At 35.9% G+C, this 25,938-nt stretch overlaps 1 protein-coding gene across 1 annotated transcript in view; it reads right to left on the reverse strand.

Annotated features, from left to right (window-relative positions):
* Positions 1–25,131, reverse strand: part of LOC137387390 (putative amine oxidase [copper-containing]) — a 43,442-nt gene extending 18,311 nt beyond the window's left edge. The window contains exons 1-8 of the mRNA XM_068073801.1: positions 25,050–25,131; positions 21,114–21,275; positions 13,687–13,890; positions 11,459–11,642; positions 6,852–7,007; positions 5,102–5,297; positions 2,341–2,529; positions 1,027–1,127 (exon numbers count right to left, since the gene is read on the reverse strand). Of these exons, the coding sequence (XP_067929902.1) occupies positions 1,027–1,127; positions 2,341–2,529; positions 5,102–5,297; positions 6,852–7,007; positions 11,459–11,642; positions 13,687–13,890; positions 21,114–21,275; positions 25,050–25,064 (1,207 nt within the window). The 5' untranslated portion in view covers positions 25,065–25,131. The remainder of the gene's footprint in view (positions 1–1,026; positions 1,128–2,340; positions 2,530–5,101; positions 5,298–6,851; positions 7,008–11,458; positions 11,643–13,686; positions 13,891–21,113; positions 21,276–25,049) is intronic.
* Between the last annotated feature and the right edge of the window lie 807 nt (positions 25,132–25,938).

The following is a 25,938-nucleotide window of genomic DNA, read 5'->3' on the forward strand; positions in this document are numbered from 1 at the left end:
CCGAAAGTGACATGAATGTCGTTTCCCCACGCAACCGATAAACAACATTTTGGTCGTTTCCCCAGCCAAAGCGTTAAAATCCAGCAAAAATGATGTGAATTCCGGGATTTTTAGCCTCAAAAAATGGTACTGCCATGGCAGTAGCTGCAGAATAGGAGGATACGGTCCTGTATATATAACATGCATGTATGGTATATATATACCATATAGGTATGGTACATATAGCATATACATTTATAATATGTATATATTATATGATATTGTTAGTTATATATACGTATATATTATATGATATTAGTAGTTATACTATGGTTATACAGGTGGTCATATTGCATTGTATATTATCTCAGGTTTTAGGTGAAAGCTTTCTGAAGAGCATGTCAGTGTCTTAGCAGAGTCATCTTAGTAAAGTCTAAAATAGATTCAAGAATTTTATTTTATAGTCTTATATATACGGTCAGATGTTTGTGTTTGCACTAAAAGTGCTAAAACAGAGAAAAAGGTTTTAGACTAGAGCATTTTCTGCCAGTGTTTTATCATCAGCTTTTGACTGCCAGGGTTTTGTTGCAAGAACAGTAGACACTCCTATAACGTACACCTAAAGTGTATGGAAAGTTTTTGCTTTGTGCTAAGTAAAATTTCTAGATAAAGTAAAGTGTGAAGTCAGCACCAGTTCTCAAACTTGATTTGAATGAAGTGAATCTCAAAGTTCGCCTAAAAAAATGTCATTCTCTCTTGCCGCACTCGAGAGAGAAAATGAAGTGTGTCGATATAGTCAGTGTTTCACAGTCATTGTCTAATAGTCGATGTTTTACAGTCGATATTTTACAGTCGGTATTTTACAGTCGATGTTTAAGAGTCGGTGTTTTATTGTCAGTGTTTTACAGTCGATGTTTTGCAGTTGGTGCTTTACAATCGGTGTTTTACAGTTGGTGTTCCACTGAGTTTTACAGCAGAGATGAAAAGCAACCACTGTAATCTGCGAAAGCTGTTTGATATTCAAACTATTTACAAAAATAGAGTTACCTAGGTTCCAACTGACATCCATGTAGTTGCGGAAAGCCACATTTGGTACAGGCCCAGTATACTTAACCATGATATCTTGAATTCCGAGCTGGTAGGCAATGCTGCGAATGAAAGCAAGACACGGTTGACTGTAATACCAGTGTAAAGCAACAGATTTTCATACATCGATTTAGAACAATCTTACGCAAAATCAACATGTTGGAGTAACTGATACAAATAGGCTACATTCATTTACAGTCGCCTTTAAAGTTATCACCTCTTTGTCGACAGCAACTTTTATGAATCAAAAGGTTAGAGACACAAACAAAAGAACTGGCAGTTGCTCGCTGTTTGTTTTGACTAAGGAAAACAGTACTTTCACATATAATAATTTTATTCTTTTACTAATAGAAATTGTTTATTTGTTTCACTCTCCACATAATAGTTTTTAGTGCAGACAAAAATGATAATAACAGGCAAAGTAATTACCCCACCTACGATATAGTTTCATTGTTCTTTCTTTGTAAATTAAAGAAGCTGTAAAAACCTTTTTGCTTAAAATACATATTACCTTTCAAAACTGCACAAATCAAGACTTTGAATGTGAACAATAAATAAATAAATATAATATAAATAAATAATAAATATATGACTTGTCAGTCATGCTGTTTACTAGTTTAAGAAACCCCGTGAAACGGCATCAGTAAAGTGACATGCTTATGAGGCTCAGTTTCAACTGCAATCGTGGCTGGTAAGTTGCTCCGCTGTGTGTGAATGGATTGTGAACACACGGGCTAAGGTAAAGCCAGTCTCTATTGTTAAAGCTTTCGAGAAAGCTAGCATCAATGACGAGGACGAACCTTGAATATTGGACAGTGAAATAGCTCGGCTGGTTAATTTGAATGCCGACAAAAACTTGGAGGGTTTTGTGGAAGAAGAGTAATTATTTTATCCCATAAAGTTGACTAATCTCACTGTTTCGCCGTTGCTGTTTTTTTATAATTATTTTAAAATGTCTCTTACAGTATGGTGCTCCTTATATATAGGTCAAGTACAAGAATAGACCACTGAATTGAGACTGCCCCCTATGATGCAGCGAGCACTATGGTGCAGAAAATACTGTATTATACTAATGTTTAGACTGAGCTCCAGATCTGAGATCAATATTCGCATTGCTAAAATGAACAGATTCCTCCAATTATAAGCCTCAATTGAACCACACAGACCATCAGATTCTTTAAAACTACTAATAATCGACAATAACGATGATCAACACTACAGAAGGAATGCTACACAGAGCTAGCATTCCTTATATAGCTGGAATCTTCCTCTCACCGATTGCCATTGAAGCCGATATTATAGAGCTGAGCAGCAGTCTTTGGAGAGAATGTCATGTCAAACTGCCAACCAAGCCATTCAACATGGTGGCCATCAACATTGAATCGCTTTACCACTGCTTCCTGCACAGGTGGAGGCAACTCATCTGGGTTTACATCCGTACCTCGTCTGTAGGGGCTTCCCATGCTAAAATGTATGGAAATGCATGCAACAAATTGCAATCAATTCAAAGGTAACATAATATTAAAACTTGTAAAAACTACGAGGTACTAAATTTAAAAATGAATTAAATGAAATAATGAGAATATTCTTTTTACTTTTATGAGTGCAAAGGTGTAGTTAACGCGATTTTAAATAATTGACAGTATGTTATGCTTTGGCCATTAAAGAGTGCTGACCAATCATAACAAGGTTGATGCCTTTCACCTAGCTAGATAGGATGCTTTTGAATCCATATGAAATATTATAAAAAAATTTATCATAGAATGGAAAGTTAAAAAGCATTCATTTAATCCTGCACATATTTGAAAACGTGACGTTAATTTTTAACCTGTCAAATACAGTCATGTGTAGCCAAAATGATCATTACTCTATTGATGACCTGTGGACAAGTCATACGCCAAGTCAACAAGTCAAGTGGACAAGTCATATTTACATCATACGCCTGCATATATTATTCCAACAAATGATCTTTCCAAATCTCTGCGTCTTCTTACTCTGCCTATGCTAAATATTTATTTTACTTCAATTCAATGTTTCAAGATTTTTCATGGTTTGTGTCCTCGTTTTTTACACGACAATTACAGGTTCTTAACTCATTTCAACTTACGTGATATGAACAAATTGCATACAATCACTAACAGTCATTTTGAAAATGTCATTGCCAGCTGCTTTAACAATCTTCCACCAAATATCCGTTCTCTTAGCAGAGTAAGGCATTTTAAACACTATTTGTCAGACTATTTATTCAATTTTAATGGCTAACTGTTGCTTTTTCCCTTTTTTGTTTTACTATTGTTGTATGGCCTAATTTGAAAAACATTTCTAATTGTGAAATGAAATTATTGCCAATAAAGTACTATATATATATATATAAGTCAAATAAAACCTCTATAGTATATATTCAACTCGTTTGTCACAAGGTAGGTGTTTGGTTATCATAAATGACAAATATTTATAGAAGCCGCAAGACATGGCAATTTCAAGACATGCAATCTCAAGATATTGCAATACCTTTCTTTATATTTCTATAAACTTGGAGTTATCATCTACCAGCCGCCTACAGTGAGGCGCAGCCGACAGGGTCAATACTCTATTGATGGCCTGTCAATGAATCAATCTAATAAAACATTTTAGCATACAAGACATTTATTACAAGTCAACCATAATAATTATTTATTATGTTTGGTTATTGTGGTGTAAAAACACTAAACTATTTATAAGGATCTGAGGCTATGAATTTTAACAAAGTTGCGGCATGCTTGGGTTTATCTATAACCAATGGAAACTAATCGATTCGGCTATACCCTGCTATTCCCCAACCAAGACAAAAACTAAAGCAATTTTCCTAAAACGATAGGAGACTCGCGATTGGAATATGAATGCCTCAAGTGTGCTCCAATCGCTTATTACTAGGAATAGAGAATCCTAGTTACTACTTATTAAGCTTGTAATAAAATACCATAAAAAGTAACGTAATCAAAAGTTACATCACCAAATCATACAACATAATAATATCATCGCCATTGTATAACTTAATGCTGCTGTTATTCTGCAGTTTAGAAAATGTGGTTTGTCATTCTTTCCTGCAGACAGCTTGATTACTGCATTTAACTGAGATATAGTCAAAAGAAAATGGACTGCTATTGCTAATACAGTCATATCTTGACATACGAGTGCACAAATATATGAGAAAATCGAGTTACAAGCAAAATTCCGAGTGAGTTTCTGTTTTAATATACAAGAAATCTTTGAAATCTGAGCAAATGAGGTAAATTTCGGTTGACAAGAGGTCAAGGTTAGCGAGAGGTCGCTTTTGAGAACAGCGTCACACAGTCTTTCTCATCAACTTAGTTTAAAAAAAGTTTTAAAAAGGTTGGCTAAAATTTATAGCGCAAGCGGGGCAAAAAGGGCCGACCCAGAAACAGTTAATAACAAATTAAGACGAAGACAAAACTAGAGTTATATTTAGTAAAAGATTAAACTTTAGCTTTAAGCAGGTGTTTAGTAAGGTAAATTCGTGTAAGTTAAATTCAACGTTTGTTGTGTTACGTAGCGTCACAAAAGTCTAGTGTATCAAACTCATAGCTGTCAAGTCTCTCTCACACCGCCGTTAACCACTAAATCTGTTTCAAAGGTGAAAACTTCATACAAGTACTGCACATAGTAATGTTACAGTTATACAGATCATATCAACTAAATAGGTATATGTTACTTCCTGAGAGTAGGTATTGAAGTACAGCAGTTAAATATACTTTTTTTCATCGTAATATCCTGTTTTTCGCAGGTTTTTCATAATACGTAACACATTAATTTGTATTTAGTTATTTTATATAGGAAATATTGCCTTGACTTTTGAGAACATTGGCATACGAGCTCAGTCCTAGAATGCATTACATTCATAAGTCGAGGTATGACTGTAGCTACTTCAACAAGCAAGTTTACATTGCAGCCATGGCAACATTCTCCACATGACTCATATAATGGAAGGTGTTTTGTGATTGGATGATAATATTTCCACTATGTCTGTGTCTCTTACCCTTCCTCTTTAGCTGTCTGAGCGTGTGAAGAGAAATCCCTGAGGTTTCCAGAATCATAGGCTTCGACCAAGGCATCAATCGAGTCATACTCTACGTTATCAAATATTACTTTCCTCAGCACAAAGTTGTTACCATTTCCTGGTGTGTAAACGATGACTGTCATGGGGATTGGCCAAAGGTAATAATCTATGATTCCTAAAACAGCCAATCAAATACCCAACTTGCAAATTTCGAAAAAACACAACGCGATTAATTCTAATAACTTATGGAATTGTCAGTTTCATAATTACCTAATCTCATCATTAACATTCACTATGTTAATAGATGGTCACGTAAAAAATCAAAGCAACATTATTGTTTTTGAGTTTAGAACAGGAAACTACCAAAAAGGCATTTTGGTATTTTCATTCACAACTATGCACACATTCAAGGAAAGAAAACTTCAACTTTTATACTTACTTATGTATTATCACTTTACTCTTGTCAATATCTTTGCAACTACAGATGTCATAATCGCAACTTCGCTTGATCAGCGCATTTTAACCGCGATCAAGTTTTGTCGATTTTAATCTTGAAACATCCTGGCAATCATATCAGCTCAAACATCCAAAACGATTACAAATGGATAGAAAAATACTGATACTTTCCGATAAAATCTGGTAAAATTTTGTGGAAGTTCTGTGTAAAAAGGCACTTTGGTTTTTTCATTCAGAACTGTGCAAACATTCATAGAAACAAAAAAATTACCAGTTTAAATTAAAAGTTAAATTCAATAGTTAGTATAAAAAATACTGGTTCATTTCATCTGCAGCCTCAGTTACTAAGTTCTTAGCCTTAGTCACCGAGTTCTTAGCCTTAGTCACCGAGTCCTTAGCCTTAGTCACTAATTCCTTAGCCTTAGTCACCGAGTCCTTAGCCTTAGTCACTAATTCCTTAGCCTTAGTCACCGAGTCCTTAGCCTTAGTCACCAATTCCTTCACCTTAGTCACCGAGTCCTCAGCTTTAGTCACTAATTCCTTAGCCTTAGTCACCGAGTCCTTAGCCTTAGTCACTAATTCCTTAGCCTTAGTCACCGAGTCCTTAGCCTTAGTCACCAATTCCTTCACCTTAGTCACCGAGTCCTCAGCTTTAGTCACTAATTCCTTAGCCTTAGTCACCGAGTCCTTAGCCTTAGTCACTAATTCCTTAGCCTTAGTCACCGAGTCCTCAGCTTTAGTCACTAATTCCTTAGCCTTAGTCACCGAGTCCTTAGCCTTAGTCACTAATTCCTTAGCCTTAGTCACCGAGTCCTTAGCCTTAGTCACTAATTCCTTAGCCTTAGTCACCGAGTCCTTAGCCTTAGTCACTAATTCCTTAGCCTTAGTCACCGAGTCCTTAGCCTTAGTCACTAATTCCTTAGCCTTAGTCACCGAGTCCTTAGCCTTAGTCACTAATTCCTTAGCTTTAGTCACCGAGTCAGCAACAATTTAAACAAAGCAATTGCAAATAGGATTGAAATGCAATGCCAATTGGTTACCAAAGAAATCTTTCTGTCTGAGCTGTTATCATGATTTGCCAATGAAAACAAACTCTTTCCCTTTTTTATTTGGTAAATCATGATTTGCCAAAGAAAAAAGAGAAAGATGGTCGTTGCAAGACAGCAGGTATCACTACTCTTATTCTCAATAAAACAGCAAATTTCTTTTCAAATTATAATTTCAATTTCTAAAATAGACTGCTTCAGAAAATAAGAAAAATAAATTTTCATACCTGGCGGGTACCACAATGCCATCAGAATTGTTCGGTCAGTTTCACCAGGCACAACTTTTGGCACACCAAGAGGAAATAGACAGGTGGTCGCTACATCACAATTCCGTTCAAATGACAGTCCAAACTGACCTTTAAGCATGGGATTCAAGGGGGCCACTACAAAATAAACACAGAGAAGTTTTACACAAATTTTAAAGAAACTGAAATGAGTCTAGATGTACCGTACTGTGTGCTGTATCGTAAACATAGATAAATATATGATAAACTAGCTGTCCTACCTGGCTTTGCCCTGATATTAAATATCAGCTTATAAACAATGATAGGTAATGCGAGTTGCCTGCCACTTGCTATTAGCCTGTCACATTGCCAATAGATAATTGGAGTAAGCTTACTAATAAGAGCTACCGCTTCTCATGACGTTACACCATAATTTTGCGTCGTGACCGAAAGCAGTAGCCTATTTGATCCCATATATCGACGTATATCGGCCTATTATATTCATCAAGTTTGTGTGGCTGAATTGGTGGCTGAAATATGTGGTGCCGGAGCTGGTAAACCGGAGGGTCCAAGATCAAATCATCTGCAATTCCGATTATTTATTCCAAGATTTTAATAGCTAAAGCTAAAATGACACACATACTAACATAGATAAATATACATGTATACAGAGGTACATGATATATTATTAAGTAAACGTGTGAGAGTAGAATAGAAGAGAGAGTAGAATTCATGGTAATAGAAAAGTAAAAAACTCAGCTTCCGAAGTTACATGGCCTCCAAAAGCCATTTCATACACTTCAAAAGTAGGAATGTATTTTACCCTTTATATGCCCTAATTATGACCTAATCTGTTCCAAGCCTCCACAGAACCTAGAGGTTGCATTTGTATAAATTATAAGTACTGGTGAAGCCTGTAACAAATACATATTAAAATTATCTTGCAGCTTTATAAATAAAAAGTACGCATGGAAAAAATAACGGAGAAATAACAGTATGTTTGTTTATAATAATACTAATATTGACAGAGAAATAATGACTAAAAACTATCAAAAGTACCTTTATTTGAACACCACTTCTATTTGACAGCCAAGATAGTAGGATTAAAAATTAGAGCGCCATCTTCATTTGACCTTTGACATTTGACCGCCACTTTGACAGGCTTTGATATTTACAAATCCATAGCAGCAAGTGATCAGTAAAAAAGTGTCCACAAATTCATTATAAATGACTCGGTTACATTAATAACAGTTAATTCTTTCATTGTTTCTATTTGTGTCAAAATCAGTTTTCCAACTCCAAAGCTTTTCGGTTTTTTCGTTAAAACTTTGAAAGCAACACCGTTGAAATAGTTAGCAACTGTATCAGGCTACTAGTAGCTCATTGTTTAACACGGTCTTGATACTTCGATTTACATTGGTATAAGAACGACTAGCTTTAGACTAAAAGTTGTCTTTAGCGGACATGCAGCTAAACGTTTATCATTATTTGTGCGAAATGCAACACGTAAACGTTTTGCTTTGCTAAAACATTGTTTGGAAGCTAATATTGACTAGTTCATCAGCTGTGCAGATGAAGAGTTGAGGTCAGAAGACATTGTGGAAGGTATTGAACAGCCAGAAAAAAATTAAATCGTTCTAAACAAAAGCAACAATCAGAACGCAATTTACCGAGCGAACGATGCAAATATTTTTGTTATAAAAATGTTAAGCTTTGTTTCCGTAATGTTAAACTTTGTTTGCTTTGTATTATAAGTATGATTGCTTATGTCATTTGTTTTTTAATATATAATTGAAGCATTTGATACATTATCTGATTATTGTAGATTGTTATTGTATAACTTATAATTTTGCAGATTTATAGCATATTTTTGATAGCATCCTAGCAGTTTTGTCAACTTGGCTTATGTTGGATCGACAACCATAACTCCACTTCTATTGCACATAAAAAGCCAGTTTTGGCTGCAAACCGTAGAAAACATATCAATGAGCGCAATGAGATTTTATGCAACATTGTTAAATATAGTTATAAAATAAAACTATGCTTTCAAATTTTGAATGGGATAAAAAATTGAATGCCTCAACAAATTGTAAAACAGGGCGCAGGCTATATTATCATCGCAGGTTAATTGCAAGCAATAGATATCAACTGGTAGAGATATTTACCAGATTCCCAATGCATATTTATTTTAAAATCTCTGACAGGTTGGAGGTGAATTAGCAGACTTCTTGTATCTAATTTAAGGGGTAATGCTGCTCTGCCCCAAGAAGAATGCAAATATAGGCCAAATTAGCTTCACATGTCAAAGAGTTAAATTTATCTTCTCAAAATTCTGATGAGCTATTTGAAAAATACACAATGCCAGCCTCTATTTGGATGCCATCTTTATTTGACCACCATTATAGGGGAGGGTTGAAAAATAGAGGGCATGGCATTCAAGTAGAGGTTTTATGGTATGTTTGTTTACCTTATGCGTTGGCTGACTAAACTAGGTGGTCCCTAAATTTTAAAAGCAACTGAAAGTGAGTGAGAAACTGTATCGGGAGCTCTGAAAGTCTCCAGAATATTTAGACTTATGTGAATTCCAAAACAAAACTAAGAAAATTAGTTTCAACTTACAAAAATTACTAGTCATTTTACAAATTATTGATTATTGCAAACTCTTTATAATGTTCGTTCTTTGTTCGCTTTAGCATCATATGCTCCGATATGGATTTCTCTACGCAGACGCTCCTAGTCAACATCCTGGCTCGCTGCACACAATAAAGTCCTCATTCAATGGGAATGCTCGCTACTCTCCAAATTAATCGTATTGCCAGGGATGAAAATTACGTCAATTGTAGATATTGCTCGTGATAGATGCAGTCACAATGGGTTAGAAACTTAGAATGTGGTTTACCCCGGCATTTGTTAATGTGAAAAACAACAGTGTAAAACAGAAGCTCGATAATGATGGATATTGACTAATGTAAGAAACAGCAGTGAAGTTAAGCAAATCTAGCAAAGAGCAGGTTTGACCTAATAAATAAAATCTTCCCAATACAGAAACGAAGAGGCCGAAGGGATGACAGGAAGTAGCAGGCATCAGCCAAAGGTAGAGCTCCATGGCCCCCACTTTCGAACCGAATCACCCATCCGTTAAACGACCGGCAGCGTGTTTCGGATATAGAACCATCTTTCGTTTCGTAACATCAAAATTTCGGCTGCAGAGTCTTTCGGAGGTAGAGTTTCTACTGCCATAGTATGTGATGCAACCAGGTATTTGATCCTTTGTTATAAGTATGAAAAGCGAGCACTGATCATGTTATGTCATGCGTGACAGCTGAGACAGTTCGACTAAGGTCATACCAATAGCTCATAGCTCATCGCTATTGCAAGATGGATTGCACATATTTCTGCAGGTTAGTGACCTTTTGGCTGCACATGGTATTTATTACTGGAATTTCAGCGGAGCTTTTATTACGCATGCAGCTTTGTTCGCTCTTTCTCAGCATTGGACTAATACACAGGCCTTGGTGACTACTGTGAAAAGACGAATTCTGCAGGTTTAAGATTAGTAAGAAAATATAGTTTTAAATATAAAATATTATGAAAAATATAACGAAAGGAAGTTTTATAGTCGCAGGCAAGCATTTAACATAGTTCATATGTAATGATATTTTATTTTGAGTTGTTCTATCCCAGAAAACCCTGATATTTTAAACTGCTTCAACCTACAATACACTGACAATTTCATGATTGATAAAAACAAAAAAGCCTTTGCACCATGCGTTTGCACTAAGCATCACAACGTTCTGATGGTTATGGTAACACTACAAAATTAGACTAGTCTAACGCAACACCAAAAGGCGACCATACTTTGCAGCGATCGTGATGACCCAAAGATTGTTACAAATTGTGCTGACTCTAAAGGTTGAAAGCGTGACCCAGCTCTAGCTCAGGTCCTCATGCTACAGGTGTTAAACGTGATACTCTTTTTGCTGAGATTCGATTACCCCAACTAATACTTCTAAAATCAAGGACTGGGGCGGCTGAGCTTCAGTTTTGCTCATACATCTATCCATGATGAAATGTACATTGTGGAACATTTGTAGATTTTCCATTCATAACAGGTATGATTATTCATTGTGCATAAGGCAGTTGGTCCCAACCGTGATAATTACATGACAGTAGAAGAAGTAACAGTAGATTTTGTAAATATGAGAGGAGGTAAAGGTACATGAGGTCCTAATTGCAGAGGCCTGAGATAATCAAGATATTTAATGCTTGTAGGCTCCAGTAACTGATCCTTGGGCCATACAAAACTGTGTTTAGTAAATCACATAAATGAAATTAATAGGTTCGCTGGCACGTAGTTCTTTAATGTTTATTACATACGGTATTTTGCTGCATCGAGAGGATGACTCCAAGCTTATGGGCACAAATATTCAGACTGGTTCAATGATAACTCGTTGATACATTTTTTCTCCAATTACCAAAAGGATTGTGCACAAGGAATCAATAAGTAGGAATCATATACTAGCCTTAGCATTTCTATGAAACTTATTGTGCAGCTAGTCGTCATTGTAACAAGAGTAGCTATACATGGTACTGAGCCTGTAATAACTTACAAATATCATAAAGAGTCTCTACAAGTAATGTCGTCTCAACATTTGGACATAGTGCTCTGCTTTGCCACGTGTGAACCCTGTTGCCTGGGTTCACAAAGTTCTCCATCATGGTAGGATTATCAACAGGGTACACAATGACCTCCTTAACTGACTTAGGTTCCTCAGCTCCCATGTAGAGTGTTACCTGAATGCGCAGAGCAGTAAAAACAACACGGTGAAAGGGTGGAGGGATCTCAACCATTCAAATGTCTATGGATAACTTTATTCATTCTATAACTCTATAGTTTCTAGAATAGAAACTTATTCCATCATAGAACGAGTTTCAGAACATGAGACATAATTTCCATATTGGAAGGAGAGTCATGCATATGACTCACTAACAACTTCACACATTTATTCTTGAGAAATTATTTAGACAAACAGCGGGCAAACGAAAATTTATAATCTGTATATAAGTCGTGGAGTCTGTCGTGTGTATGTCCAGCTGTAGCAATTAAAATCTATGAATGAAAAATCCGCATTGCAGAAGATTCAACTTCAGAACCTTTCATTCACAAGGCAACAATCTAAGCCATCAAGCTACACGAGATGCAATGGATTCATTGAGCAGATAGTCACTACATGGGTTAAAATATGCATAACGATGCTGTGTCATGCGCGACTGTCACTAAAGCTTGCTCTCACGGCTATTATTAGTAAGTTTAGCAATAGTATACTAGCTTACTCAAATTAGCCAATGACAACTACATTACTTGCCACTGTTTATAAGCTGTTTTTTTATCACTCATGCAACACCTAGCATTCACCTAATTCGTACTATACTAAGATGTGTCTCCATTTGTCTGAAGCGTGGTTTAAGTTTGGGATAAACATTGTTTCCTACAAGATTCGAACTCATGACATTCAGCTTTGTAGTCTGACACCCTGGCACCCTAACCCCCTGGCACCCTAACCCCCTGATACCCTAACCCCCTGACACCCTAACCCCTTGACACCCTACAACCCTGACACCCTAACCCCCTGACACCCTAACCCCTTGACACCCTACAACCCTGACACCCTAACCCCCTGACACCCTAACCCCCTGACACCCTACAACCCTGACACCCTAACCCCCTGACACCCTACAACCTTGACACCCTAACCCCCTGACACCCTAACCGCCTGACACCCTAACCCCTGATACTCTGACACCCTAACCCCCTGACACCCAAACTCCCTGACACCCTAACCTCGGACACCCTAACCCCTTGACACCCTACAACCCTACAACCCTAACACCCTGACACTTGGGTCAATTGACCACTTTCCTGGATTTCCGAATTGTTGTGCAGATCGTTGAACTCTGCTTTATCAACACACCTGATGATCTCTAACGGTACTCTAGACAACCAGGATACTAGCTTTTTTATAATGCTCCAAAAGGTGATATATATTTTGCTAATATCTTCCAACAAATACACTTTACTACTTGCTGAAACAAGGACATTTTCACAACAAATACTCAACTAAAATGGAAATTGGTTTGAAACGGTCAACATTGTGGCATCATATCATATTACTAGACAATTTTTCATAAAGGTAATACTTTAATACGCTTCTGGTGACTAGTTCTATTCTCTCATCTGAGAACTTATACCATTCCCCAGAGCTGAAGTATAGATGAACCTGTCGAACATCTGAGTTACAAAGATGTTTTTACACAATTGCATACACAAAGATCCTAAAGCTAAACATATCTCTACATCGTGTTATTAACGTTATTAATATTATCAATATTATTACTGTTGTTATTATTATCGGTTTTAATAATAATCTTTACTATAATAAATGCTGCGTCCATCCGTCTGTGAGTCGGAGCCAGGCGAATAGAGTTAGGAAAAAGAATTGCCCTATCCAGGAATAGAGCTCAGAGATTTGGCTCACCAGCCATGCACACTATCATCTAAGCCACTCGATCACCTAACCACAGCAAAGAATAATTGTGCACAGTCATTAGTCATTACACTTGACAATCTTTCATGACACGCAGGACTGCCCGCGTACTAGTAATAATAATATTATTATTAATTGCTATTATTGTTATTAATATTATCATTTATAAATCTTTATCATCTTTATTAGCTTAGTTGAAGGGAGCTTTTCATTACACAAATACTTCTACAGCATACAATTACAGAGGCAACGCAACTTAAGAAAAATATCTCTCAATGCTGAGATGTAATCACCTTGGCCTTGTAAACAAGCTCTACATCAGCGCCAGTGTCCAGGTACTCCAGAACATCAGCTTTAGGTGGTACCAATGCCTCTATGCTGTAGACATAGTTGTCACTGATTTTAGCATCGTCTGAATCCACAACGTTAAAGTCGGTTTCCTTTTTGATGTACTTCAGGACTGCTTTATATTGGGCTTTAGTCAGATCAGCAAAAACCTGAAGATTCAAAAGATCACCATAAGATAACTCCACATATCGTTTACGAACTTCAAGATAGTCCGACTGTTCAATAAAATACTACTAAACCCTAAAATTGCTAACATGTCTTTGGTGCTTTGAAGCCTGGGGCCGAGGATACTTCGGGGAGTTGTTTCCCATCTGATTTTATGTCCGAGTAAACTTGGCTGTGTTATTTTGCTTTTTTGTACATTTGTGGTTTACATTAGATTACAAAGTTTTGGTCGCTCTTTGTGAATACATAACAATTATTCCGTAGTACGTTCCCAGTGTAATTTTGAAGTTTCAAACTGATTGGATGAGTAGTCCTCGGAATATCGCCGAAATACCGAAGGCGCTTACAATTGACCAAGAAATGAAAAATGGCTGCTGGCAGAGCACTAGTATCTAATCACATGGATTGAAATCTTGGTAAGGAAGGATAAAATAGACAAAACTAGAAAGCTTCTTCTCTTAAACAACAAGAGATTTAAACTAAAACCATACTTCGTTTTTTTTATGTCATCAATTCATCTGCACATGCGCTCGTTTGCGGAAACACTGCCAGGTTTGTAGACAAACAAGCGTCATTCTCGCTCACTTTGCATTATTGATATTTTCGGTGTTATCGACATAACACCGAAAATACTTTGCAGTATTTTCGGTGTTATGTCGAGTTTATATCAGGGTTCTCTGAAAGAAAGTGTTCAGCTTCGCTGAACAATTGCAAACAACAGTGTCGTTCGCAAAATTAATTGCAGAAGCTTTGTGTTTTCAACAGTAAAGGTCTACAAAGATGGCGAACAAAAAACCCGAAAAACCCCCGCCGGTCCCGAAAAACCAACTGCGTTTTTCGGTTTCCGGTCCCGAAAAACCGAAGAATTTGTTTACCTACTCATAACAAATATGCAAACACTGTCAGACTTGTTGTACTGCAACCATTATTTTTCTTCAGTTACCTCTGAACATCGCTTTCTCAAGAGTGTGAAAAAAAACTTTCACGCTTTTTGATTTCTGGTTTTTCATAGTGTTCTAGGCACATTGGTCAAGATGAATTGTGCAATTTTAAGTGCTTTCACAGTCGATGGAACATATAGCTAATGTTAATAAGTTAATATTAATATATTAACATATTACGTGCTTGCATATACACGATTACGCTTCAAAGTGTTAAGCTAAACAATTTTTCAAGTGATTTTGCTGTTCAAAATAATCGACAACAAACATTCATGCGTGTATACTTGGCCAACTAAACGAACAGTGTTCTTTGACATCATGCATGCACCGGATAGCAGCGATGCATCACAGCCTGCTGACTAATAACAAACTGAAGACCCGCCCTGAGACCACGATTGTTGGCACATAGTCGAAACTTTAAGAAGACCATCATATGTAAATCATTTACAATTTATTACAATTACTGTTTCTATAGTGAATTCTATTGGCCAACACCAACAATAAACATACTGCTATAAGGAATAAGAGAGTTTTGTACCAGCTTGCGTTGCGAGCTTTAATGAGATTCTACTGCAAAAACTTAGGCTAAAAATTTTTCATGGCTACGAAGTAAATTGTGGCGCAAGTTCCAGTTTTATTCAGTGTATGACAACTCCGGCAAAATAGGAGACAATTCTTCCATAAATTCAATGACGAGAAATGTCTTACTTCGTAGCTTAGCAACTGAAAAGTTGTTATGCTAAAAATTTTAGGAATGACCAATCAAAACTTGCGATTCTGTAATCATGTCTCTGGATTGGTCGACTCGGCTTTGCGCTATTACGTTCTTATGACTGCCAGCTCACTTTGTTCTCACTAACTCACTTACAGTCTAGTGATATCGCAATTCAAAGTCAAGCTTCTCACCATTTATATGAAAAATTTATTTTGATTTATAAGTTTTTTATGTTTGCAATAAATTTCATAAATAAATTAATTTTAATAATTACTGCTTTACAAATGGTCTGTTATAGTTTCAAGGTCACTAAAGGCTGATGGGACAGACAGTCAGTGAGAAGCTATGAATTGCAATAGCTGTGAGCAGAACAATGATAATAGTTTTAACATCACTTCAAGTTAGTTTGGATTCATTTTTGATGATCATTTGTGCTTATTTATGTATGAGAGAGATGTGCCAAAATCCATACTATTCTATAAACTTAGCCAAAACTATACTATTGGCATATTGGCTATACGTTTGGCAAAGATTCCATTGAATATTCACTTATCCGCTTGTCCCACAGATATTCTGTTACAGCAGCCAATAAAAATGGACAGCTAGAGCAATTCCATTTTATCGACACTAAGGTCAAAAACAGTAAGTTTGTCACGCACTGTTTCCATGATTGCTACAGAGGTCCTTAATTCGGTCGTTACCCACTCAAGGTTTTTACTGGAACATAAATAAATATTCAGTAAAACCTAATATTTTACAATGGCCTGTATAAGTCGCCGTAACTTTTGAAGCACAAGGTCTACGAAAAATATTCTGACACTAAATTATTCAGAAGAGTGACATAAAAGAGTGAACAGATTAAGCTCGGACTTTCCCTGCTGTGAGTTAGAAGAGTCATCTCTATTACTAAGGGTTACAGAATTATTATTATTACTGCAAGAAGTAAAATAATAAAATATGTCATTAGTACTATTCCTAAATAATCATAAGAAGTCCATTTATTGATGATTTGTGAAGCCTCGATAGCTGTAACGAGTCTGACATAGCAGGTTATTGGAAGAACTTGAAATAAAACAATAAAGTTCTTGCAAAGTGGGTTGGTTGTAGACATGTTTTCCAATCGCTCAATGTAGCCAGCAGATTGTATCATTTCATTAAAGTACAGACATGATAAGATAATAAATCTAGTCCCCAATCTATATATATTCAGATTCCCCAATTTATATATATATATATATTTCTCAAAATATGTGTGTGGATCTATCTGTCTGTCGGTCATTCCGTCTATAGTTATAGCTGATTATTTTACCAATGCGGCCACGCGTTACAATGCCCCTGTTAAGAAAGATTTTTCAAAAGGTTCGATTACTATATCTGGGGTCAAGGCTGATTCTTCTGGATTTGAACTCACAGAGATTGCAATCACAAGTTTTAAAATCTACGCGCTTTACCACTGAGCTATACAAGGTATATTAATCATAGACGTTATCATATACCGTATAGTGTATGCACACGCTAAATGACGGTATTGTTTGAGCATTGTGTTTGCGTTACGATGCCCCTGATATGAAATATTTTTCACCTAACTATAGGAAACACGGTGCTTTTTCGTTAGGGCGAATTTTTTTTGCCGAATGATATCAACAATAATTTCTCGAAATTAAAATTTGGTGATTTGTGTACTGATTACATATGTTATTAAGAGATATACGTTGCTCGCTATGGCGAGTTCAGCGTTATCAGTTATCATATACGGTATAGCGTATGAACACACTAAATGACATATTATTTGAAACTCTATGAATTCTATTACCATACTTTTCGGACTATTAGCCGCTACTTTTTTCTGATGTTTTGAGCCATGCGGCTTATATAAAGGTGCAGCTATTTTGTGGTTTTTTCTTTCACCGCTAGGGCGCATTAACTGGAATCTCCGGTTAGTGCGCCTCTAGTGGTGAAAGAAAAAATGAAACAATGCCTAACGGCACTGTTCCGTTAGGCACTAGGTTAAAAAGCGTCGGTTAATACGGAACAGTGCCGTTAGGCACTGTTCCGTTTTAACCAGCAAAGTTGCTGCCGTGTTAAAAAGCACCATCATAAGTTCTGCGGCCTATACAAAAGGTGCGGCCTATGTATCGTTTTATTATCGTTTTTTGAAAATGAAGCAGATGCAGCTTATACAGGGGTGCGGTTAATAGTCTGAAAAGTATGGTAACTCTATGAAACACGATGCTTTTCGTGTTTTCTTGAACTTCTACTTTTGGTTTTTCGTAAGGTTAAATTGCTATATCTGCGGTCAAGGCCAATTCTTTTCACACGGACAATTATATTATCTTCATGGGAAGAGCCTCGACATTCTCTCTCTGTGCGGTCAGACAAAGACAGTACAAGATCTCATTTTTACATCTGTACTGATACTGAGAAGTACCAGTATCGCCATATTCAAAGTTTGACTAAGTTTGAAAACCTTTACAGTTGTTTTTATTTTCTCTCCTAATTTATTTCAATTACACAAAAAACTTTTCTCATGATATGTAGTTGGAAAGTCCAAATGGCAAATGTTGTTATATGTTAAATACAAATCAATTTTTTGCCCAAAGACTTTTATTACCCGGGTAACGCCGGGTAGTACAGCTAGTAACCATTATATAAAATAAACATTGACAGCTGGTAGCTAAGGTTTATTTGGCTAAAAATATAGTTTAATCGCCTTCAGACAAGAATAATGAAAAAATTGTTTGTTTGTCAAGGCCACCAGTTGAGTGTCAGTCTAAATGATGACTTTTAGGAAGCTTTTTAAATGATAATTTGGTAGTTGTTCTTCCTCTGAAGAATACTCGCAGTAGATCATCGTTAATTCATGTGTACTCAAAGTAATTAAATTTAAAGTAAAAAGACTGTTGGCCTGAAAATAAATTGTTTCACAAAGTTAGTCATCAGTGTACATCTGTGACCTGCTTTTCAAAATATTTACAATTTTTGTAATTATCAATTTCTAATAGTTAGCATTTTCAGTTTTGAATTCAAATTACATTGAAATCAAATGTTGCTATGTCCAGGTGAATGTTTGTAATATCTTACTGAATGCTGACTTTCAGCTTATTGCAGAAGGTGAATTCTTTGAATCCACCTATCAAATGAACCTTCATAGGAGCTGCTTTTGTAGGGAAATCTTTCATTAGTTGTACAGAGATGAGTAGAATAAATTTACGAACATGGAAACAGAAAAATTGTACATTTGTTGGCACTGGCAGCAGTGGAAACCGTAACACCTATTTCCTTCTCGTATTCACATACATACATTACATTTTTTGCATAATACACGTACATTTGATTGTTTTAAAAGCTGCAATCTTTGAAGAAAAATTCAGGCAAAAGATCAACATATTCACATATATTAACTTGTATATATAGCTTGTATATCAAAAAATGATGCCAGAACCTTATCTCAGTCCCCAAGCAGCGGTCCATCACAAACAAAAATGTGATAACAAGCAAATTAAACTGACTGGTATATACATGTACATTGTACAAGGGCATTTTAGCTGACAAACCATAGCAACTTCCAGTGTTATGTAACCACTGCTCATACAGCCATGAAGGCAGCTCAAATTACTACCTTGTGTGGTCTGTTCAGCGTCATGTATTCAACAAGAAGGCTGACAAGATATTAATGGCTAATTCAGAGTCATGCATTAACTCTCCACTTAACAGTAAATGGAACTCACTATTATATTTTTTCATTATTGTTAAAGTAATAAAACTTTTTGCTGTCAGTTTAGACAGAAGATAATTTCAAATTTCAATTAATTAGAAAAGAAGATAATTTCAACTCAAGTTTTCAGTTTACTTCACTTATCATGGAAATGAAACTTACAACATTTATCACCAACGTATCAAAGAAAACTCATTCTAGTCAAAATGGAGACACTAAGGAACAGCATAAATGGTTCATTTAGTTGAATCAAGGCTATATTATTCAAGTTATTTCCAGGGCCAAACTTTTCAACAAGCAGGTAAATATTCGACTTCGAGTACACAAAGTTTTATCCTACATATTGACAACAAAAGGTCACAAAGGAAGCAAACACACACAAATATATCCCATACTTGGATTATATAGGATAGTTTCAACTATAAAATTAAGGAGTTGTCTAACCTTCTTTTGAAGGTGCACTATAGTCCATATAGGAAATTTTAAACACTAAAAATTGTTCAATTGTTTAAAATGAATATCGTTAATAAACATTTTCCCTGCTTTCATCTATTAGAAGAGAACTAAAGAGTAAGAGAGGATAAATACTCAATATAATGATCTTAAACTGACAGACTGGTTACATGGCGTGGCTGACAACACTGCGAGATTTTCAATTTTGTTGATGCTTTAGATATTTGCATCAATTACAAATGAACGGCATTTTCAATCATTTGTTCGAATTACAGAAAAAAAATAAAATTATCGCAATCAACAAATAGAGAAAATAATAAATAAAAATGCATTATTTAGTATCAATAAAGTACCTTAGCAACAAACCATATCTTTAGATTTTCACAGAATATGTATAAATTATGCTATATAATATATATGCAGTCAAACTCGAATAACTCGCCCTCGAATAGCTCGAACACATGGTTAACTCGAACGGACTTGTTTGGTCCGTTCCCACGCAATGATAAATTGCTTTAGATAACTCGACCTCAACATCGTTAACTCGAACAGTTTTTTGCCCAACGGCTACCGAGATGGTTGTTATCGCTTTAGAAAAACTTTATTCCCATCCATGGAGATAAACAGCTACTTTTAGTAGTTCTTTGACATCGTTATCACCATCATCTGTCAAATATTTTCGTTAACGACTTTACTAAAGGCTGGCAAAAATCAAATTTACCAAACAATCGCTTAGGGAAAGCTAGGAAAAGCGTAGTAACCTTCGGATAAACTTGAAGAAAATTCGGCAAAATTGATCTTGGTACAAGCACTCAAAAGAAAAATATGTATTTCCTTTTGAGCATTTCAACAGCGATCAAGGTTTGCCAATTTTAATCTAAAAACATTCTGGCAGTCACATCACCTCAAACAACAAACGAATCTCAAGTGATAAAAAAATCTCTATACCTTCTGAGAAAGGTTTTTAAACTTTACATTAGAAACCTTTTAATTTGCAACAAGCCATCTATGCTTTTGATTTGTATATAGTTTGTATATGTACTACCTATTGATAAATACATGGACTTGTGACATTGCTCTGAAAACTTGAACGCTTGGATAACTCAAACACTTTCGCTCAGTCCCGTGAAGTTTGAGTTATCCAAGTTTGACTGTATTTATATATATAAAATAAATATAGAAAAATACATATTATATTATAAATAAAAAATATGCCTTATTAAACTATATTACCCTATAATATAGTTTAATATGCAAAATTATCATAGTAAAAGCTGGTGAAGCAACTATTAAGGTTTGTCAAAAACTTTAACCTCAAGTCTTGATGGTAAGTCTTGACCATTCCCATCTCATAAAGGTATTTTAATACAAAATATCACCTACCTCATTCGCTCGCTTGTTTTTAGCAGTTTGAGCTTTAACATCGTCATATTTGGAGGATCCAACAATCTTCTTGTTTCTCACAGCAAACACTATCGTTAGAATCAGGAATATGAGTGCAAGCAGCGCTAGTACCACAACGGCAGCAATCCATTTCCTGTTTGACTACAAATAATTATAATAATATATTAACATTTGAATTGCGAACAAGTATTAGCTACCTAGTTCATTAATAAGTCCTGAGCTCAAATCTACTGTTACAAATCTGTTCAAGACTGGTGGGCTCTTGTGCTGAGAAACCACGGTTAACTACTCAGTTGCCAAATTTCAAAAAGCGTAGTTTTATTCTCTTATCTCAGTGCCATGATGAGCAAAAGTGTACAGTAATCTCTCTCTTTTCACGGTTAATGAGGACCAGCCTCCTCCTTTGATAGTGAAATCCACGAAATAAAAATTAATATTCCAAAGTATAAGTTTGAGCCAAAATTTAACACCGGACCACTTAAACTGCTTTTTAAACATATTGTATTGATTTCCTATATAGGAAGTAAATTGAAGTTATCTTGATTGAGTTTCAGTTTATATTTCAACTTCAGTAGAAGTAATTTAAGCCTGAGAATACACTTACGTAGTACTGGTGTAGTTTAGACTTTATCTGGTCTGAATATTCGTACTTGTAATGTATTTTGTATTGTATTTATTTTGTGTATAAGAAGTAAGTAAATTGAATTTTCTTGATTGAGTTTCAGTTTATATTTCAACTTCAGCAGAAGTAATTTAAGCCTGAGAATATACTTACGTAGTACTGGTGTAGTTTGGGCTTTATCTGGTCTGAATATTCGTACTTGTAATGTATTTTGTATTGTATTTATTTTGTGTATAAGAAGTAAGTAAATTGAAGTTATCTTGATTGACTTTCAGTTTATCTTTCAACTTCAGTAGAAGTAATTTAGACAGAGAATGCGCTTGCGTAGTCCGGGTGCAGTTTGGACTTGGTTTAGTTTGAATACTCGTACTTGTGATTAACCGGGTTCGTTGTGAGGAAGTCACATGTTTGTAAATGTATTTTATGTGCGTATTTTTATCTATTTTTATTTTAACATTTTTATTTTTTTTTATACTTTTTATGAACATTTTTAACCATAAAATACTGAAACCGTGAAAGTTGAGCTGGGAAGTGGCGACAGATAACTGTATGTTAAAACTTATTTTAGATTTGCCTCCCTTGGTCTGCCATTAGATGTGGAAGGTGAATTTAAAAACAGCCAGCCACCCTATCTTACTACATGTACAGAGGTAAATATTTATCTAAAAATTAATTACTTAAGTAAAGTAAACAAAGAGTGTTCAAAATGAAGTATGGAGCTAGGTCTATAAATAGCTTAAACACACTAAATACAAACTATTCTAGTTTGTATTTAGTGTGTTTAAATGTAACCCCCCCCCCCCCCCCCGCCCCTTTCCCCCATAACTTTTTCACTAATGTTTTATCCTACATACTTCATGCTAGAATAGAGGAGGCAAAAGGTATGTAACTTTTATCCCGTATCACTATCATATTTCATTTCGTGTGTTCACAGCGGTTTAACAATATTGTACTATTTGTACCATGTTTTTGGTCTATTATAATTCTGAAGTTTTGCATTATGCCTCTACATTGCATGGAATTTTCTAAACCCAATAAGTAATATATGTAGATCGCTGTAGAGTCTTATTCTATTATTTCAGACTTCAGATGTGTCTATATTAATGCCAAAGTAAAGTCAAACCCTCGTCAACAGTTCTAGCAATGCAAATTGTTATACAATACATGATGAAGACAGTTTGTCAATATATGATAGAGACAGTTTGTCGATGCATGATGAAGTCAGTTTGTCAATACATGATAGAGACAGTTTGTCGATGCATGATGAAGTCAGTTTGTCAATACATGATAGAGACAGTTTGTCGATGCATGATGAAGTCAGTTTGTCAATACATGATAGAGACAGTATGTCGATGCATGATGAAGTCAGTTTGTCAATACATGATAGAGACAGTTTGTCAATGCATGATAGAGACAGTTTGTCAATACATGATAGAGACGGTTTGTCAGTACATGATAGAGACAGTTTGTCAATGCATCATAGAGACAGTTTGTCAATGCATGATAGAGACAGTTTGTCAATACATGATAGAGACAGTTTGTCAAGAAATGATAGACACAGTTCATCTAAGGATGATAGAGAGAGTTTGTCTATGGATGATGGATACAGTTTTTTCTAATGCATGAGAGAGTTTGTCTACGGACGACAAAAACAGTCAATTACTATATACTATCATGGTACATAAAAAGTTTGTAATAAAACATAAATGAAACGTATATATTCACCAATTACACATGCAAGTGCCCGACAAGTGGCAAGTATTGTGCATGATAATCAGAACTAGAGAGGCGCTTGCTTGGTTGATGTCTATACAAGAACTGTATTATGTACATATATCCAAGGCATACAATGTGCCATAAAACTTGATGAGACAATAATGCAACCAAGGTAAATAGGCTGACTAAACATAATGACCAACATAATGGTTTTCTCGGCATGCTAATGAAAACATACAATATGTGGGAACTAAGACACTACAGCAAGGTGATCTAAAAGTGGCTGGTAGTCAGGAACATAGGCAGTTGTACAGACTCATGCCAGTTGAATACCAGCATGTAGGGAAGCGGAATACAAACTACAATGGCTGGTAGAGTTCATTGTTTGTGTTCAACTGGTTGCGTGTATCGATCGATAGCCTCAGCAATGGTAGCACCTTACATTCTAATACTTGACTCCATTCGTCAATGAAATCAAGTGGCCCACATTATCCTATATGCTTGACTGATTATAAACATGCGTAGAATGTAAGTTGTGGTTTTTTGCAAGATGAACAGTCTATTTCGCTTTGCAAATCGCCCTAAAAAAATTAATGCACTACTTGGAATAGGTGAGACATTGTCACCTGTCTCATTGTAACTGTACATGCTGACACCTGTCTCATTGTAACTGTACATGCTGACACCTGTCTCATTGTAACTGTACATGCTGACACCTGTCTCATTGTAACTGTACATGCTGACATATGTCTCACAGTAGTTGCATGTGCTAAAATCTGTCTCACTGTAGTTGTACATGCTGACACATGTCTCACAGTAGTTGTATGTGCTAAAATCTGTCTCGCTGTAGCTGTACATGTTGGAACCTGTCTCACTGTAGTTGTACATGTATGCTGACACATGTCTCACAGTAGTTGTCTATGCTGACACATATCTCCCAGTAGTTGTATATGCCGACACCTGTTTCACAGGAGCTGTACATACTGACATCTGCCCACTGTAATTGTACATGGTGATACTCGCCTTACTGTACTTGTACATTTCGATGTCTATATTATTGTATTTGCACACGATGATAACCGGCTCAGTGTAGTGGCACATACTAGCACCTGTATTACTCTAGTTGTATTTTCTAACAGTGTCTCATTGCAGCTTTATACCTTTGTCTCATTGTAAAATGAATACTCCTACTCCTGGCTCTGTGTATGCACTGATGTTTATCTTATTTTCGTTGTGCATGTTGGCACCTGCTCCAATGTTAGTGTATTTGTATAGCCTGACCGTTGTCTTATTGTTGCTGTAAATAGTGGCACCTGATAATTCACTGGCTTGGTCTGCTGATACATGTATATGTACACGTAAATGCGCTGCAGAGCATTAAAAACTATTTCCGGTAAAGATCTACATCGGCCATACCCATTCAAAAACTTTCCACAAATTTGTCATTCTCATTCCGTATTACGAAGACTTAAAGAGAGTGTTAAGTCGCACTTTAGCGTCAATAATAACTTTTCCTAACAATTGTTTTACTAAAAAAACAGGTAAATATAATAACCTTCTAACTAACAAATACTCACTTTCTTCACAGCCATGCTGTCCCCTCCTACGTACCGCTGAGCCGCTTAGTGGATTGAAAATCAGTTGAATCGCCTGTCGCAGTTGCACGACCTGACTGGGCATGCTCCTAGTGAAGGAAACGTTTTAAAGCAGCCTGTTGGCTTTAGAGCCTTTAAACACAGACTATTAATCAAGATAAATATATAAAAATGTTACGTATTCAAAACTAGGTTTTTAACAGAATAAGTTTGTTACATTGATATGAAACACAGATTACACACAAGAGATCATTTGTAACAAGTTTTATCAGGTAGGTCGATAAATGTGCAGTTTCAATTGTTCATCGCAGCCTACAAGTCTCTATTGTAATTTGCTGAACTCAAGCAGAATGTAAACAGAGCCATCAAGGAACTCTATAACATTGTTATGTATTTTGCTCAGAGCTGTAGAAACACTGCATGTTCAACCTACTAGAGTAAGCTTTTAGTGCCAGTGTATTGACAATGAGATCAGCCGTGGCATACATCAGGCCTGCATACATCAGGTTGGGTTCAATTCTTGGAAAGCCCTAGGGGTAACAGGAACTACATTCAACCACCTTAAATTGCTCTTTGTAATCTGGCATGTCACCAGCTGTCAAGGCATTTGTGCCACTAGACTCCATCTGTCCAGCCAAAATCGATAGCCATTGATAGTACAAATCTTAAAAACAAGCTTTTTAAAACATAGCCTCTGTTTGCACCGCTATCTGCAAGCAGAGAACAACTTCTGTCTACTCAATCTTCGAGGGATTTTTTACTTTAATTTTTTACATAATGTAAGCAACTTGTAGCAGAAGTATTTGTGGTAGATTTGTAGCAGTTCAGACCAGTGTAATGACAATGGCAGGAGCTGCAGCAGAGTCATATT

The sequence above is a fragment of the Watersipora subatra genome, chromosome 2, assembly GCF_963576615.1.
Source record: "Watersipora subatra chromosome 2, tzWatSuba1.1, whole genome shotgun sequence".
In the NCBI taxonomy this organism is placed as follows: domain Eukaryota; kingdom Metazoa; phylum Bryozoa; class Gymnolaemata; order Cheilostomatida; family Watersiporidae; genus Watersipora; species Watersipora subatra.